The following is a 19,848-nucleotide window of genomic DNA, read 5'->3' on the forward strand; positions in this document are numbered from 1 at the left end:
ACAGAATGCTGTTCTAATTTGCTGAAATATGAATTAAGGTAAACAGAAACATAAAAAAATAAGACCAAAACAACAACAACGTACAATGTTATGTATTATAGGCCATGGAAGAACCATACAATCAAATGTCAACTATTGCAATTGAACAGTGCATTGCGTTGAGCAATGAAAGTAAAATTGTTTTCTATGTACAGGGCTTCAACGTGGTGACTGCCGCTGTCCAGTGTCAAGTGAAACACATCATCTACGTTGGGGCCGAGTATTCAATGGTAACAGCCGCTGAACGGTGCAAGTGCCTGGAGGGAAAGGCCATGATCGAGAACTATATAGTATCTACAGGCAAGGCATTCTTTGGTCGTACAACTTGAGTTTTGAGGAATATCTCGCTAGTTTCCACAGAAGACTTAAACCTCTAGAGAACTTCTAGAGAATGAAAACAAAGAGGATAAAAAAAGATTAAGTTGAAAACGAGACTGTAAAACTATTCTATTAACTTAAATATTTTTCAGATAAAGCATCCTTTGCAGCACGTCACGATATACATAGCATTAGATTACTCCCTATACGATATTTTCTTCGATTGTACTTTGTAAAACATGTATGTCCTTCTTTTGCAATTTGCTGAACTTCTGGTTACCGTATCCCTAGAGTTTCCATGGGGCGCTTCTTAAACGTCTATCCCTAGAGTTTCCATGGGGTGCTTCTTTAAAGCCTATTCATAGAGTTTCCATGGGGTGTTTGTTAAAAGCCTATCCCTAGAGTTTCCATGGGGTGTTTGTTAAAAGCCTATCCCTAGAGTTTCCATGGGGTGTTTGTTAAAAGCCTATCCCTAGAGTTTCCATGGGGTGTTTGTTAAAAGCCTGCCCTCCATTAAAGCCGACCCTTAGTATATTCAACCTTTACCTTAAGACCTTCACCTTCACATGCTTTCCGATGAAATTTATTTTTGAATAAGTTTTGACCCTTGATGAAACTCATCATGCCGCTTCTTGTTGTTCAGGTATTCCATACACCATTGTGCGCTTAGGTTTTTATTTCGAGAATTTTCTGAGTTTGTTCAAGCCTCACCAAACCAGCAAAAACGACTTCGCTATAGGTAAGCTTTTTTTTTTTAATTACATGTTTGCATTTATTTTTGGCTCATAGGAGTCAATAAAAAAAAAAACAAGAATATATCTTACGCGAAAACTTTTTAAAAATGTGTTTAATTCCGATGCCATAAAAAAACAAAACATGTAGGTTATTAGTTTAAAAATATTTATGAGAAGATCGTGAGATCATGGTCCTTTTTTTGTGCAACAAATGAAACTTAGGAAAGAAAGCTAAATCCAGTACTATGTGACTCGCAATATCCTTTTATAGCACTTCTAGAAATAGCACCTGAAGAAAGGAAGAGACGAAAGCAAAATAACGCTGAATAGAACACCCCAGGGAATAGGTGTGCATTACTAGCTTATAAAGGGAGAGTAATGTTTTGGCTCATGTGGTGATAGAGGGTTAAAGTCGCTATCGTTTCTCAAGTATTAGGTTGCTTCATGTGGTCCAATGAGCTTTAAGATAAAGTGAAAAAAAAAACACGATATCAACAGATTCACGGTAACAAATCAAACAGTTCACTGCCTCCTCAATGTATACGCTTACATATAAAGAGAGAGAATCCCTCTAACACAGATTGACTGGCTATATAATGACATGAATCTTCACAGAGTGACAGGCTCTTATTTAGATGACCAGGACTACAAATATACATATACGTCTAGAAGTTGACATCCATCACCAAAACATTTTTCTTCCATACCATTATACTATTTCCTTTACTTGCCATTTGTTGTGGGTCTCAACTACTTAAGATGTAATTGCCAGTATTACGTGTATAAATTCAATAAAAGCTTAGTGTCCTAATTTAAGTGGAGCGTGGCTGGTGGGGGCTGGGTGCAGAGGGGCCAAGATCGTCTGGAAACTAAATGCAAAAGTAAATCATTTTCTATCGGCATCGATAGATTCTGGAAGAGCAGGCTATGGAGCCTACATCGACTTTCTTGGCTCTCACTCAGTCAAAATCTTTGGACCATGTGGTAGTGTTTGCAGTTTCGATGCGGAGACCACGGCAGACTGTGAAGCCTTAAAAGTCATTGACTCTCAACTCGGCGAGGGACATTTGAGGGCAACACAGATTGTTGTGGTCACTGACTCAAAATCTGTACTACAGGCTTTGCAAAGCCCTGGACCATGCCCCCCCCCCAATATCGACACTGTCATCATGGCTTCACATAACATAAAACAACGCTATGGCACCCCTGTAATAATGCAGTGGGTACCGAGTCACATATGTGTGACTGGCAACACTATTGCAGACTCATTGGCCCACCAAGGAGGGCTAATTCCACCCACTGAACAGGCTGTAAGTTTTCATCATGCTCTGGCTATAATTAAAAAAAAATGGAAAAGTGGTTTGAGTGCTGGGACATGTCCCAAAAAAGCCCGTGGAGTCTGGGAGCGCATGAGGCGTCCTGACCGCACTTCCCCGTGGTGGAGGCTGTCCAGGCCTGAGCAAGCTATTATAGCACAGTGCAGGACAGGCCATTGTCCTATTGGCTCATATTTCTCACGCTATGGCCAAATTTCGATTCACGGTGCCCCCGCTGCGGGGAAGAAGAGGAAACCGTGCCTCATATTCTGTTTGACTGCCCCAGACTTGCTGATCTCCGTCTCGACAGGTCTGGGAAACCAAAAATTCTCGACCTGTATGGCGACATTTATGCACTACACAAGACAGAAGGGTTTCTGTCCAGGGCTTTTGCAAGAGAGGATTTGAGCAACTCAAGCCCTCACTCAAATGGAGTTTGATGATGATGATGGTGATCAATTTCTGCCAGTTTTAAGTCCTGATGAGAGATACAAGTTCTCACTATGACATTCTCTAATGAAAAAGGAAATTAGCTTGTCTACGTTTATACTGCACATTGTTGAAACCTTTGATGTTTACTCAGGGCTGAATCAGCTTTTGAACTTTTGTTTTCTAACCAATAGCACTCCCAATGGCAAACCACGGCCTGAACTGTGGCAGCATCATTGACTTTGGTCACTGCATCGCCAAGCTGGCTCTCCGTCCAGACACGTACGTGTTCAAAACCCTCAAGCTGGCCACTTCTTACTTGACAGTGACGGACATTGCTGAGAAACTCAACACTTACTTCCCGGACCTCAACTTTTATAACCCAAAGGTTAGGTTTGAAAGAGACATTACAATAATGACCTAAACAATGATTATATAAGTAAGTAAAGAAAAGTACAGCTTTTAGACCTTTCGAAATATAGGGCAGAGGATGTAAAGGTTATCTGTTTCTGTTAACTAGGGTATCATGTGACCAGCACAACGTTCAACTACTTTACGTCTTACTTTCCCCAACTAATGCCTCAGGTACCCACCAGAAAGAGGTGGACTAAGAGGTGTCTTAAAATCCCAGACTAATATCCAAGTCGTCACCGAAATTTAAACCCGAGCCCTTTCTATTTTGAAGTCAATCAATGTTTCACTCGGCCACCACACCGCTGACACTATAAGCAGTTTCATTTCATTTGTTTTTTAAAGCATAGATTATTTTCTTTTCTACATTCAACATATTTTAGTGTTTTTTTTCACCAAAGTGTTGCAATTAGAAGTTTGTCGTTTATTTTGTAATGTGTACTTAATTGCAATTCTTGTATCAACTAAGTCTGGGTGAAATCTTGTACAATTTATTTCTCCCACTTCCTATTCTTGGATTAAAATGAAACTTTGCACAATTATTCATTGCCAATGCCACCGCACGAATCAATAAAAAAAACAATTATTTAATCAATTAGTCATGATCAATAAATTATATTCTATTTAGAAATGTTCTAAACTATGGGGAGACAAGCCATGTGTAAAGAATTAAGTGGTTCGCTATACATTTTAAACATTTTTAGACTATAAAACCTTCTATTTTTAGAAGTACTTACATAGCTCTTGGAGGCTTGAGACCCCGTGATCAACATTAAAAAGAAAACAGTTTTCTATACAGCAACAAAGAAATCCTTTCACACATACCCCTTTCCCCCAACTGGTCCACAAAAGTGAATGGACCATAGCGCACTGGACATTCTTTAAGTACAAATGTTGCGATAAACAAAAACAATTATACAAATATTTCCAATCGCACAAATTTATTATTTTTAGTCCAGATCTATTACAAATTACATGATTCAAAATAATTGATGCAATCAAATCTAAGGGTTTTTTTTTGTTGATAAATTAAGACTTAGAAATATGAAAGGTAGAATATATTCGATAGAAATATGAAAGGTAGAATATATACGATAGAAATATGAAAGGTCCAACATTAAAAACATTTGATAGAAAACGCCATTGTTTAAGAAGAGAACACGCTGTAAAAGAAAACTGAGAGTGGGTCATAGAAGTGAGAAGAAAAGAGAAGAGAAAATTAAATTGATCTGAAAAGAATAAAAGAGGAAAGAGTGATGGAGAGGGGAAAGTGGATGAGGTAAAAAAAAAAGATGTATACAAAAAGAAAGAGACAGTGAAACTAATTAAAAGAAATACCTGACCTATGTAATGTTTTGTTACCAACAACTATATATTTCTTTAATCAACTATTTTCCCATAGTATTTATTCCAAGGTACCATCTCCCTTTTTTTTTACAGATACCTTTGTCTGCCTACAGGAAGTTTGATTTTGAGGGCGCCACTGAACTGACCACCATGTTTGCTCACTACCGGAGCCTGCACGAATGGGACCGCACAACTGCCATGGAACTATATTCATACAACCGAACGTTTGAGCAATGGCTCAAGGATACCGATAGAGTAGGTCTTGAAGTGGGACGAGCAGACGATAAAGTGAAATTAGTGAGAAGAAATGATACCATTTAAGAAAATTATTAATTAATTTATTTATGGAAGATTTCCACAATAGACAAAATTATGTAAAGTACGTTCAAAGAAATTCAATGCTACAACTCAAGTTTAAAACAATGTGATACTAACGGAGAGCTTAAAAAATTTGATTCTGTTGTTCTAAGATTAACTTCAAAAAAAAAATATGATATAAAGTTTTTATAAGAAAGACAAAAGAAACTTCCTTCATTCTCTACACCAAATACATTAAAAATATATAGCTATTTATAGCTGGGTTTTTTTTTTGCCATATATAAATGTCTCAATAGGTTAAATTTATAATATAAGCTATTTGTTGAGACTTTAGCCAATTCTTATGCATGCTTCTCACAAACACACACACACGCACGTCATACATCCACAATTTTGGGTATATGTTAGGTCTACAACAGGGAAGAAAACTGGGTTATCCATATACAAAAAGTTGAAATGTTAAGCTTTTTATTTCGACCATCCACCGATAATCGTAATATTATGCATTTCGTGATGGGCGGGAATGTTATGCAAGTTTTATATTATGACATCTGCTTGTCATGTTTGGCCTAAATAAGTAGGCCTCCATAATAATAATAATAATTATAAATATTATTAATACTTTTTTAAAATAGGGAATGTGGTCTTTTAATAAAAGGAAAATAAGGGAATGAAAGGAAATCTAAATGTACTCAATTTCTTTGTTCACAAAATGCAGTTAGATTTATTAATCTTAAGTTTGCATTAAGGCTTGAAGAGGGTAGGGGCATGGTTCTCCACACAAATCCTGCCCAGGGTCTCCGCTTACTAAAATCAACCTATTAATCCATCTATCCATCCATTCAACCACCTGTCTTATTTATTTATCAGTCCGTCCCCCGCAGAGATGTTCTGGACTCTTTATTTAATTTTAAACACACTCATTTTTTATGCACTAAATTAATGAACTTAACCAATGAGCTCAATCTCTAGCATATTGAAACTTTCACGTAATGATAATCTCATTATCTGTACTCCCATCTCACAGGTTCTGTTGGAAATCATATTTGAGAACATGGTAAGTTTCTTGGGTCTTGGTATTTGATCATTTATACTCTTAGATCTTTCAAGCAGCTGCCAGTCTTTTTCATTAGGCTGAGGAAGCAAAGTAGAAAATTACAGGGGAGACAATTGATGATAGCAGAAATGAAGGACATGTATTTTAAGATAAGTTGATGTCAGGTTGGAACTGTTAAAATTCAGCTAGTTTATGACATTTTTTAAAATGTGGTTGTTTAAATGGTTTGACCTGTAAGATGTTTTATTTTTATGCTATGTATGTTGCTAAACATCGCACAGCATAGTCTGATACCACGTACTGTGTACACAAGGTTTGTCAGCCAGTTCCGGCCCTTTCTCTCCAGCCATACCGAACACATCTTCAATCAGATATGATCTCTGATAGTTAGATCACCCAGCATGAGCGTGAAACAGCAAAGATATGAAAGATAGTCTGTTAAAATAGTTACACCAAAATGCCATGAGTTTTATCTTCATTTTTTTAAAAACAACATGATCTATCTATAGTTCGTCCATTGTGGCTCGATGATGACCACTTTGTCATCCAGGGGGCTGAGGGCTTTGCACTGGGGATTTATGCCTCCTCATGTGGCTGATGAGACCTATGTGAGCCCGGAACGTTCGGCTACACACTGGACAGGTTATTCCAGCTGGAGCTAGTGTCGTGGGCCTTGCTTTTCTTCTCTGGCGTTTTTCTTCTGCCAGCGTTGTTCTCTTTTCCTCAGCAACCTGTGCGCCAGTTTTCACAGCGCGACGTCATGATGCTCTGCCATGTGCCTCTGTCTCCCACGTGGCTGGATTTTTGCTGAACGCCTTCAGAGAAGCTTGATCTTATATATATATATTTCAGAAGCTAGGTTATTTCTTGTAATGCAATATCTGAAGAAGGATTTAAATTTTAAAAAAGCTACATTGATATAGGTAAAGTCAAAGATTCGTTGACTGGCGTTGCCATGGGAGATGATGCTAGGAATGAGTTTACTGGAAACGTCTGGATTAAAATAACCTCCCAGAGAGCAACTCACGCTAATGGACTTTCGCAAGATTACAAATTATTTTTTTTTTGTTATCTATCCATGTTTAAAGCTGAGATGACTAACTGCCACAAATCTCATGGCTGGAGTTCGAATCCCAATGTAGAGCCCAAGGCAAATAATATTTCATTGGGAATTCGACTCGAGGTAACGTGTGGTTGCTGAACGCCCCAACCTTCTCCCAATGGTATTCTCGTCCCCATAAGAGACTGGGTGAAACAATCAACGCGAAAAGTATTTAAAAAAACAACAACTCCTTTATAGAACGTATAGAGCGATTAATTTACTATTAAGATCTATAATTTTAGATTTTTAAAAATTGAACATTTTTTACCCCGCCCCATGTCCCCCTCCCTCCCGCCCATCCTGGCTAAGTGAATGCATAGTTCTACTAGACTTTATAATAGTCCAATGTGCTGTAGTGTTAGAAGACGATGAGCAAACTGTTCCAGAACATGAATTTATTCAACTCTTCAATGAATCACGCCTACATACGGAAGTACCAGAAGATGTATAGTCCATTCAAGATAACTAGCCAAGTTAAAATTTCTTTCTTTTTTTTTTTTTTAACTTTGAAAAATTATAACGATCAAACTAGAGTTTCCCCAGTGTGGCCAACGAGCTAGTAACTCTTTTTCCCAACGATGTACAGCAACTGTCAAATTTATAGAAAACTCGTTAGAGTTGTTTTCGAGATCTGTGTCCATGTTGCACCCACCTAGGTTTTTCTAACCCAATTTTCATGATGTTATGAGTCGAATAGAGTTATTGTAAAAACTATTTCATTCTCATATAAAAAAAAAAGTCAACTTCTTTCGTTCTTTGCTATATTTATTGAACTTAAACGTGTTTATTTTTCCAGGATAACTTTGCTTCAGATAATGTTTTCCGTGACGCGGTATGTCCCGTTTGCCGTTGTAGTCAACAATTCATTTTTCAATTGCTATTTGATATTTTGTTCTTTGTTTTCTTTATATAAAAAAATCACCTGTTTTCCATTACAGTAATTTATTTTTGTTTGCTTGTTTGATTTGTTTTAATATTCTCCATATACTCTGTGTATTGAATTTGCTTCGAACAAGAAGAGAAGATTAAAATTCAAGTTGCTTGCAGTTATTGACCTTATGCATACATACAAGCTTTTCTCCCGGCAATTGTTAGTTTTGAATTTCAATTCCAAATACAAATAATTTCCTGCAATAACTCTTTTTCCCAGCTTTGTTTTAAGTTTATTGTTACCTGTCAATATATATATATATATATATATATATATATATATATATATATATATATATATATATATATATATATATATATAAATTATTTAATTAATTATTTCAATGTCATAAGATGTAAAACTGTTACAAATGGATACAGACAGATAACATTTGTCAAGCTAAACAGCCAAGACATTAGCATACATTTTCTGCAGGTTTGAAAGAGAGAGAGGGGAATAGATAGATAGATAGATAGATAGATAGATAGATAGATAGATAACAATTATAGCACACATCTAAATTCTACATCTACTTGAAGTATATTGTTGAGCTGAAAGACGGGCTTGTCCAGTATATTTTATTGTTATATACATAATTAAAAAATAAAGAAATTACGTTAATCTTTACTATATGAATGGGGTTATGAGACGTCCAGCAAAAGGAGGCTATGTCCTCCTTTTTTTGGTCGCCTCCTCAGTTCGGCAGACATTTGCTGAAGTGTAAACATGTCCTGCTTTTACTCTGTCGTTGACTGAAACTGAATATTTTCCATGGATCTAATTAGCACAAAATAATTAATGACAGAAAGATGACACTATGTTGACAACCTTCTTACTAAACAGGTGTTTGTTTATTCAAGACTGTTTAAAAGAAACCAGTTACTCTGGAGTTCCTGAAGATCTATTATCCGTGTTTTCATTCACGGCATATAATCATGCTACTATTAAGGATGGCTTGTTTCCAATGATGTTATTCCTTGTGTCCATGGGCGCCCGCAGGGGGGTGCAAGGGGATTCTGAGTAGCCAAATTTTAGCCATTTTTTCTACTATCAAATCAATTAACTTCTAAGTAGCAACTGAACAAGTAGTGCTTCCACTGGTTAATGTAGTAGTAGATTAGCCTAGGCGTATCAGGAATAGATGACCAACCATGTACGTGCAGACTCTGAATTCTGAGTAGCCACATTTTAGCCAATTTTGTATATTTTATAATACATCTTCCAGACATGTTTTTTATTACGTAGATGTAGATTTAGTCAGAATCCAGGGGGGAGGGGGTGCAAATGCACCACTATGTACTCCCCTGCGGGTGCCCATGCATTATTGATTCAAGAGTTTGTTTTCATTTGCACATAGATTTAGTTATTTTGAATGTTACAAGATTGACTTTCACAAGACATTTTGTATGATGATTTAACAGAAGGCAGGAGATCCGCTGGTAATCCACTGCTATGGTATACTGATGTATGCAAACACGACATAAAGTGGCACTGGATAGATCCACATGAAGGAGATAAAATTTAATGAAAGGTCCTGGATTGCAGATGTCATACACAAAAATTGTAGAAAGAAGGGTAAAAAGTACAAAGGATTATCCTCTTTAGTCACCCAAGAAGTTGCAAAGGGAAAAAATCGTCTCGAGATGTAAATTGCCAAAATTACTTTTTACAATATTTAGTTAAGGTCTAGAATATTTATTTTTTTTGCCTTGGAGGAGAAATCCTTACCAATTATCTTTCGATGTGATAAATGTTTTAGTTTCTTTGAACAAAAGTAAACAGTGTAAATGTATTAACGTCTTGTGGTCGGTGTCAGCGCTCGATAAAATAGCAGGTGAAACACGTCCACCAGTTTACAAAAGAAGAGATACAAGAAAGTTCTTCACATGCCAACGTCCAAGTCAAAACGTTGATTTTAACCAACGGAGCACTGGCAGCAGCAAGAAACCAAAAAATACATCATGATTTAACTTGCTGGGTATTTTAGTGAAGAAATTGAGATATCTCAGGCACTGAGCAGATGTCTTTGAGTGTTCATTTTGTTGATTGCGATTGTATTCGACTTCATTGGTTTAGCTCCTGTGGTTCAGAGAGACGCACTGCATGTGTCTAATGTCATAGTACAGTCTAAACATGGGCAAAATACTCGGCCAAGGCTGCCCCCTGATGGCTAGTATTCTTTTTCGGTAACTGTCCCTAGCGAAAGCGTTGGTGCTAAATTTATTTCTTGTGTGAGACACAATCAACTGAAAAATACGAATCCATTCGAGATTTTAAGTCTAGTTTAGATTTAAGTATTTACTGTGCACTTCATCTCGATTAGGTATGGGAGTACCCAGTTCTATTCTTTAATATTATAAGAAAGTTGAGGCTACGACTTTGAGCCATGGGTGGCAGCTTGCACTCCCCTGCAAAAGATCCTGCGGGCGCCCATGCTCGTGTCTATAGGAATGTTTGAGACTTACATTGATAGATCATTATTTACAGGTCAACGTTGAGAGAGCAATATTTACTGACCAACGCACAATTGATGAAAAGAGAAACAAACACTCTCCAATAATTCAATTAGAGGCACACAATGAGGTCTGAAGAAGATTTGTTCCAGAAATTATGATCTAGTACTTTTACAGCCCACGTGACATGTTTCATCATGTACTTCGTAGGTTTTATCTAGTTTTTTAAGTGTAATCCCCCCCCCCCCCAAATCGTAAGGTTTTGTTCTCCTATTTCTCCATTTGTGGGTTAGTAGGTATCTGATAAACTTGTGTCTGAATCATACACTTCTTACAAAGCTTATATCTGCTCACCCTGTCTGTCTGTCTGGTAAAAAGTTTGGACACGTTATTTCTCCCTCACCCATTCTCGGATCAAATTGAAACTTCGCACATGTATTCATTGGCATAGAAAAGACATAAATCAATTTTAAAAAATATCTTAGGTAATTTTTGTTTGCTATCAAATAAGGGAAATAACTACTGCATTAGTGAGATATACATTGTAGAGTTTTTCCCTTAGATAAGCTTTGTTTTTTAAAAAAGGATTTTTATAAGTATTTTGCTTGTTTTATTTTATAAAATAGAATTTCTTCAATATTTTATGTAATAGAATTTGTTCAATGTTTTGTATAATAGAATTCTTTCAATTTTATATAATGGAATTCTTTGAAAATTTTATATAATAGAAATATAATTCTTTCAATGTTTTATATAATAGATAAAAAAAATTCAATATTTTACATAACAGAATTATTTTATTATTTCTATAATATAATTTTTTCAATGTTTTATATATTATTATTTTTTACAATGTTTTGTATAAATGAATTTCTTTCAATATATTATGTAATAGAAATATAATTCTTTTAATATTTTATGTAATAGAATTCTTTCAATATTTTATGTTATATAATTTTCCAATATTTTATATAATAGAATTCTTTCAATATTTTATACAATAGAATTATTTCAATATTTTATATAATAGAATTCTTTCAATATTTTATGTAATAGAATTCTTTCAATATTTTATGTAATAGAATTCTTTCAATATTTTATGTAATAGTATTCTTTCAATATTTTATGTAATAGAATTCTTTCAATATTTTATGTAATAGAATTCTTTCCGTGAACAGCAGGAGATGATGAAAAAGAAACTTTTGGATACAGTCCCCTTAACTTATTTCTTTCAAAGTATTTTCTCATCGTAAGTCTAGTTTTGTGTGTGTATGTGAGAGAGAGAGAGAGAGAGAGAGAGAGAGGCATGATGGAATCACTTTTTCCAAAAACAATTGGCCATCCAGTGGTGAAAGTGAATACTTTATACTTTGCCTCCTTCAGTTGTCGTCCACCCAAAAGAACATAAATAATATATACAGTTTGTGATCAACGGCGCCAGTTCAGCGCTCTGTGCTGCAAACAACCTTAGGGTTACCGGCCCTGATGTTTCGTTAGGTTGACTCCCGAAGCCTTTCCATATTTTGATCTAGCAGCACCGTAGGTATGAATTCAGAGCTTTCCTTATCATAGGTAGCCAACCAAGGCTCACGAGCCCCTTCCTGTCAAAAGGTTACTGGTAAAGTTGCCAGTTACTTGCATTGCCCCTTCTCTGCCCTAACAATTCCATCAGACCCAACATCCCAGCCCCATGTAAAGGCCAAAAGTTAGACTGGTTGTCAAGGGCTGTTTGATACGCTAGCCTTTGGAAGCAAGTTTCACTTATATCCCATGATGGATGTCATACTGTACTTCCAGACCCCCCCCCCGTGACACCAGTGCACCATCCTCAATGTGTATGATCATCAATGAAAATTATCATCAACGTACATCATGGCTATCATCGTATATCATTATTAATGGGTATCATCATCATCTCTGTACTGTAAAAGTTTTGTTTTGACCTAATATGAACAAATTAGCCCATAATTTGGAGCTTTTAAAGCACTCCGACGTAACCTTGAACTATTACATGTTTGTTTTGCAGTGACAGTTTTAGAAGGGAAGAATGTCTTTGTAAAAAAAAAAAAAAAAAACAGAAATGAAAGGCAAAATGTAGCTTTAGAACTATTACATGTTTGTTTTTTTATGGAGTGACAGTATTATTTGGGAAGAATATCTTTGAAAAAAAAAAAACAGAAATGAAGGGCAAAATGTAAGTTTAACTCCCTAACTAGCGATAAGGGACCCTCAAATTATGAGTATGATGATGTAACGACTGAGCTAAACGAGTTTTATTTAGAAACATATTGGATCAGAATTGGGACTAAATAATCGTTTTGGAAAATTTAACCTCTGCGATTTCGATCATGAAAATATCTTATTTGTCGTAGAGTAAAGGAAAGTGATAGCATGTTCAATTTGTGTATTTAGTCGCCCACTGAGAGCGGCAGAAGTAGTGAGGAGATACAAACAATATTTAGAAGATTACTTGTAGCTCTTCAACTTAGTATAGACAAATATTCAACTTTTATTTCAGGGGATCGTCTCAGAAAACCGAGGTAAGAAGTACGTTACATTACTTTTTTGTTTAAATTGCTTACTACTTATGAACTTCAGGGTCAACTGTTAATTTCTTTTAAAGAAAAGTAGAAAGGCGTTGAGAGTAGTCGCCCTTTTTATTAATTATTTCACTTCGCATAAAATGCGTATTAAAAAAATTTTTCCTTACCAGTGTAATCAGGTCTAGTTGATAATAAATACTAAAAATGTTCCATTGTTTTTTAAATCTAACATTCATTAGTTATTAAGAGAAAAATAATTTTAAAAAAAATATGTCGTAGTCAGCCGTAGTGTACCGACAACTGAGTTTTTTTTGAAGATTCTTTACGTTAATTTATAAATCATATAATTCTAGATCTAGAAGTAAGCTCAAATCTACACTAGATCTTAAGAGTTGTAAATCAGAGGTCTAGATCTAGATTTAGTTCTAGATGTCTATATAATGAAAGTACCAATAAATGATAACTTTTTTCCCTTCTGACTTAATGGGTAGCATTGTATGTTCAATGAGCTGACGGTGTCCAAATCAGGAGTTCGATACCCGCTAAGAGCCAAAATATGTATTGTTACAACATTTAAAGGAGGCAACTCAACGAGGTATGGGAACAAAGATAATACAAAGTTTAATCAACATAGATCACCAAAAACAAGAACCGTTCCAATCTCAATCTTCTCGCACTTCTTCTTCCTCTCTCCCCGTTCATTTAGTCCATCCTCGTGCGCTGGTGCGCAACCATAGAGTCACTACAGAACATGGTCATTACATTGCCCCCTTCTTATGTCTGTTCGTCCCGAACTGACTCTGTTCCTCTCTCCTCTCCACAATACCGATACAACCGATCGACGTGTACCACCTTGCATTTAGTTCGAGGACCCCTCTGGATACGGTATACGACGTCGTTGATTCTCTTCACAATCCAATACGGACCTTCCCAATCCTTTTGTTATTTAGGCGATCTTCCCTTCCTTCTCTTTGGGTTGTACAGCCAAACGAGATCATGCTCTACAAACCCCGTAGAATTGGCTCTTCTATCATATCTGGTTTTCATGAGGTCGCTACTGTCTTTTATCCTACTCGTGCAAGTGCATGAACCCTCTCAAGTCTCCCCCTAAGTTCTGTTACGTATTCGCTAGCTGTCGTTTGTTTTTCTCCTGGCAACCCGAATAAAAGGTCTGCTGGCAGCCGAAGTTCCCGACCAAATAATAATTTGGCTGGCGTATAACCAGTGGTTGCATGAATGGCTCCTCTATAAGACATGAGGAATAGAGGAATGTAGTCATCCCAATCGTTTTGCTGTCTCATTTGTTCTATCAGGTCTGTAGCCTCCTGTTGTTTTGCGAGAGGAAGGCGGCGTGGTGGCTGCCGAATCGGTCTATTTATTCCAGTATCGATCCTATGTTGTACCATGTCTGTTCTTCCGCATTCTGACTCATCAGATGGAAAGATGTCTGCAAATTTCATTATCAACTCTTTGGCTTTGCTATACTGCTCTTCAGATAGGTTCGCCTTGGTTTCTGTCAAAAGCCTGGTAATTTGAGGGATGACCGATTCAGTGGGCGTAAAAGAAACGTTGTTAATGTTGCAATTCTTAATTAGGTCGATTGTATGGCATTTAGCAATGTAACTATCCCTTCGTAGATGCTTCTCCCTCAAACCAAGGTTTACGATTCTGACAGGTACTCTCTGATGATCTTTACCGATCATGACCAGCGTTTTCCCTACAGCCACTCCGTCGTAATTGTCTTCCGTTCCTTCGATTAGCGCCGTTCCCGACTTTTCATGTCCGTTCTCTAACTTTCCCCAAATAATTGATTCGGACTGTGCAGGCAGATTTGTATCCTCCGTCAATAGTATTTTCATCATCCGATTGTTTCCTTCTTCACTATCACCTAACAAAGGAATCTCCACATTTCCATACAACAAAGTTTCTCCGCTAATGTTAATGGAAAATCCAAATTTCTGTAGAAAATCTAGACCTAAAATGCAATCATCAGTTATGTTTGCTATCAAAAATTCATGCCTGAATGACTGACATCCGAGCTCAAATTCTAAGTCCGCCAGTCCTTTTATGGGCATCAGTTCTCCACTGGCTGTTTTCAGGGAGAAAAGGCTCACATTTGTAGTATTATTGCTGTTTGCGACATTTGGCTGAATGACTGAACGTGAAGCACCAGTGTCTATGAGAAACCGATACTTCCGAATTCCAATCCTTCCTTCTACTATAAGACTCCTACTCTTTCCCAGCACAGCTATTGGAGTGACATTGACAGGGGCTCCCATTTCCTGGATCGCCGGTTTCTGCCCCTTGAAGCCGACGAATGTTAGTTTTCCTGATAGCCATTGGCTCCAGGCCATGCACCCCTTTCTGATCTATGCTGAATCGCTTCTTGCTGATTAGGTGTTCTTCTACACATCCTTTGTATATGCCCAGATTCACCACAGTTCCAGCAACGGACCCTGGTCGCACGATGAGCTCCCTGTGACCGGCTTGGCTTATACTCTTCAAGAACCTCCGTCATCCGTCTGAGTACTTGTGTTAAATCTTCTTCCTGAACTTCCAGTCTCCGACCATGATGACTGTTGATGGATGCGTTCTTAGCGGCTTCATAGGACAGAGCGTACACAAGGGCTTCGCTGGTCTTACGCTTGCCACTAACTCTAATAACCTTTTTTAGCTCTGGATCTCGAACGGCATCGATGAAGGCATCAGTGACGATTACTTCGAGGAACTCCTGTGCTGCTGTGGGGTATGCCAGATGGGCAAGTCGTTCAATGTCCGTCTTTAGCTCTTGTAGGGTTTCACTGACCCGCTGTTGTCTGGTCTTCAGCTGGACCCTATAAACTTCCTGTAAGTGCTCGTCCCCGTATCGAAGCTCCATAGCCTGGACGAGAGCAGCATAATCCTGCTGGTTTGGAGTACTTCGGAAGCCTTTCCTCTAAGGGCCAGTACTAGAGCGGTCGCTTTTTCCTCCTCGCTGCCCCATTTGTTGACCTTAGCAGCTGCCTCAAACTGTCTTCTGTAGACTGACCAGGAGACTGACCCATCAAACACAGGGGGTTTCATCTTTACAAGCCCTTCGGGTAACATTGATCCTGTATTCATCTTTACAAGCCCTTCGGGTAACATTGATCCTGTATTACTCACCGGCGCCTTGCTGAGTCCTTCTCTAACTTGAACTTTCAGTTCTTCTATGTCTTTTTCTACCACATCGACTCTCTGGTTCATCGTGACCTCCATCGTGGTTATTTTCTGGTTAACCGATACCAATTCAGTCCTGATCCCTGAATCGAGTGTGTCTATTTTGTCCTGCATGGTTCTAATCCCTATATCAAGTGTATCCATTTTTTTCTGCATCTTACCTAGGAGTTCCATCTTTTCCTGCATCTTACCTAGGAGTTCAGTTATATCTGGCCCTACTTCGAATTGATAACTGTCCGGGTCTTCTTCTTCCTCAATCAGGGCCTGCCGGAGACGAGCTGTGAGTGTCTCCTTGCTACCACCAAGCTTTAGACCTCGATACCGAAGCTCTTGTTTTAGTTCTTTAATCAAGAATTGGTCTAGTTGTTTCATAATAGGGGAAGCCATTACTAACTTACCTCCGGTTCGTTGAGTCGCCTATAATCCCACTTCTGACACCAATGTTACAACATTTAAAGGAGGCAACTCAACGAGGTATGGGAACAAAGATAATACAAAGTTTAATCAACATAGATCACCAAAAACAAGAACCGTTCCAATCTCAATCTTCTCGCACTTCTTCTTCCTCTCTCCCCGTTCATTTAGTCCATCCTCGTGCGCTGGTGCGCAACCATAGAGTCACTACAGAACATGGTCATTACAGTATTTTTTTAAAATTTAATTATTTTTTAAAATATTCTTAAATGGAAGTAATGTCTTTTTAAAAAATTAATTTTTAATGTTTTTCTTGTTTTTAACAATAGATAAAAGGGCGTGGTGACACAGTATACCCACAATGTTGATGGTTATCTAGGTGTTTACGGTGAAATAAATACAGAATGGTAGATAAACTATGCATGTTAAAACGCATATAATGATTTTTGTGCTTTTTCAAGCACCACTACATTGCTATTTTGTTGACAAGTGATCTTTCCCTTTAGTGTCCTTGACCTTGTTTATTTCGTTAATTTATCTCAAAATTTCTACTAATGCTCCTAATTTTTTTTGTTAGGTTCCATTTTATCACCTCTACAATTCTCCATATTACTCTCCCTTTTCTGTCTCGTACCTTTATGGAATCTGATCCTGGATAGAACCTGGACACATCTCGAAAGCGGCTCTAACTATTTTTCCTAAAACCTTTGAATGTTGCTGTATATCATTGGGAAGAGAATTACTAGCTCTTTGGCCACACTGGGAAAACTCGAGTTTGAACGTTATAATTCTTGAAAGTATATATACAAAAAAAAATTGGCTAGAGAACAAGAAAATATTTATCTTGTACGGACCATACGTCTTTAGGTATATTGAAGAGTTCAATAAATTAATTTTCAGGAACATTTTGCGCACCGTCTTTTAGGTATAGAGCTAAAGGTTTATCATTAGAACATTGGATGCACCGAAAAGGTAGCTATTTGCAGCTGTTTAGATTTTTTCAGCCATAGATGAACATCTCTAATTGCTGCTGAAATGTCGTCACTACATCATCGTTACTAATTTCCTATTTCTTTCTGATGGTGCAGAGTTAAAAAAAAAGTGCACCATTCAGAATGCTAAATGAAAGCTATGACTTCCGCCAGTGATGCTATCAAAATGTGCTAAAAGGACTGTAACATACAAGAAAGTAAGAGTAGGCGATCTTAGAAGACCTGAAGAAGACTTTGAAGAGCCTAGAACATGATTGCTGTCAGAGATTGGGTGGCGACGAGCAGTTAAGTCATAGTTATTGTCATAGTAGACCTGAACACTGACCTGCGAGGTCGCAACTTGAGGAGAGTTGAGACCAATAGCGTCAGTGTTCAGGGCTACTATATTGATTGTGCTCTACAGGATTCACAGTCTAAACGTCAAGGTAACGGAATCGGAATTACGAGTGGTGAAAACAATTCCTGGGAAAGTGAAAGCCGTTCGGCATTTGTCTGCTTGTGGCTGCACGGATTCTTGATACTTTGTGGTATTGGCATTCAACACCCGATTCACATTGTTGTCTATATTGATGCTAATGTCCTTTGTTCAATGAAACATTGCTCTTAAATTTAATCAACATCAAGTTTCATCTCTTATCGTTGAAACAGCTTAGCATATGTCCATCCGTTTATAAATCTTCCATTGTCCATCAATGGATATATATTCTTTGTTTAATTCAATGTTTACGCTATGTACGGTTTAAAACAAAGCTTTTTCTTATTTATGAACTTGTCAGAAGGAACTTTCATTGACCAACCAGGAAAAAAGCCGTCACGCCATGAGGTGTAAGCTGTTCTCTGAGGCTCACCAGAAGACAGACAACTTGTCATGTGATCGATCCAGGTCGAAAATATCCAACCAGGAAGTCAAAGAAACGGAGATTTAAGAAGCAATTTTTACAGTGATATATTTGACTGATACATATTTGTTTATGAACCATATCCAAGAATAGGACCCTTTAAAAAATATACCTGAACAAAAATATTTATTTAAAGTGAAGAGTAAGCTTACTCTCTACAGGAATGTACACACACACACACAAAAGTATTGTAGCAATTGCACAATCACTTTGTAACTAACTTGCTGAAGCTTATATTTTCCCCCTAATATTTGTACATAGATATTCAATTTGATAGTAGAGCCATGGTGAAACTAAGCAGTTGCAGTAAGTAAATGTATTTCTCCCTATGAGCTATAAATGTTCCATTCCAAAACATTCTATACTTTAAAATGTCAAAGGCTTCTTCTACAGTTGTATTGATTACAAACGCCTGTTTGATTTGAGCCGTTCCCAACTACTAGCCCTAGTATTTGTTACGACTTTATTCTCTCCTACACAAAGTTGTCCATAGAAAGATGTTGAGTTATTACGTCATTTAAAAATGTGTAAAGACATTGAACGTGTAAGTATTTCTGTATATAAAACGTGTTCCTTAACTCTGTTGTTATAATAAAATTTTGATTGAACGTTTGAACTTAACTGTTAATCTTGATACATTACCAGCACTTTAATGTTTGATACATTACAAGCACTTTAATGTTTGATACATTACCAGCACTTTTACCAGCAATTTTGTATTGATCTTTTGTAATTTGATTTTTTGAGCTTCAGATTTTCAAAATGAACGTCAACAGTACGAGAAAAGAGCAACGACTAACTTGAAATACTTACGCTAGAAGATTCAGTGACTTAAAGTTGACTAAAATTGTGATAAATATATACACACACACACACAACTATATATTAGAACAAGAAGAGAGAGAAAGAGAGAGAGATGTGGAATATAGATATATAACTTAAGAAAGAGAGCTTTAAAAAAGATAAAATAAATTTAGACTATGTTCCTCTATTAAATGCCAAGCTTAAAAAGTTATCCCTTAAGTTTTGGATTTACCCTTGAGGGATTATGGGCACGACATGTCCTAAATTGTGCCGATGTGCCAGAAATCCAAAATATCAAATAGAAGCGATGTTGATAATTCGGATATCATTAACAAACAATAAAATGACTGCTTGGACTAGGAAGTAAACTATCCTCAACTCTGAAGGAACATCCGAAACATGTCAAACATATCAGTGATTTCAGTGAATTTCAAGATAGTGTAAGAAATATAAATGTGTCTTCGTTTTGGATGTTCTTTGTCAAGAGGAGTGTATGATTTATGTACATTGTAAAGGTTCTGGTCCAGTTAAGGTAGTATATAT

At 37.0% G+C, this 19,848-nt stretch overlaps 1 protein-coding gene across 8 annotated transcripts in view; it reads left to right on the forward strand.

Annotated features, from left to right (window-relative positions):
* Positions 1-19,117, forward strand: part of LOC106071710 (nmrA-like family domain-containing protein 1) — a 32,333-nt gene extending 13,216 nt beyond the window's left edge. The window contains exons 4-14 of one of the 8 annotated variants that reach the window (XM_056015622.1): positions 195-339; positions 1,001-1,096; positions 3,031-3,224; positions 4,688-4,849; positions 5,940-5,969; positions 7,868-7,903; positions 10,490-10,585; positions 11,616-11,704; positions 12,974-12,995; positions 13,490-13,593; positions 18,379-18,544. In XM_056015622.1, coding sequence (XP_055871597.1) covers positions 195-339; positions 1,001-1,096; positions 3,031-3,224; positions 4,688-4,849; positions 5,940-5,969; positions 7,868-7,903; positions 10,490-10,585; positions 11,616-11,704; positions 12,974-12,995; positions 13,490-13,593; positions 18,379-18,394 — 990 coding nt within the window. In that variant the 3' untranslated portion in view covers positions 18,395-18,544. Of the gene's footprint in view, positions 1-194; positions 340-1,000; positions 1,097-3,030; positions 3,225-4,687; positions 4,850-5,939; positions 5,970-7,867; positions 7,904-10,489; positions 10,586-11,615; positions 11,705-12,973; positions 13,003-13,489; positions 13,594-18,378 lie in introns of all 8 variants that reach the window. The other 7 variants (XM_056015624.1, XM_056015621.1, XM_056015627.1 and 4 more) reach the window with 7 other exon arrangements.
* The last annotated feature ends 731 nt before the right edge of the window (positions 19,118-19,848 follow it).

This window comes from Biomphalaria glabrata, chromosome 17, assembly GCF_947242115.1.
Source record: "Biomphalaria glabrata chromosome 17, xgBioGlab47.1, whole genome shotgun sequence".
NCBI lineage: Eukaryota > Metazoa > Mollusca > Gastropoda > Planorbidae > Biomphalaria > Biomphalaria glabrata.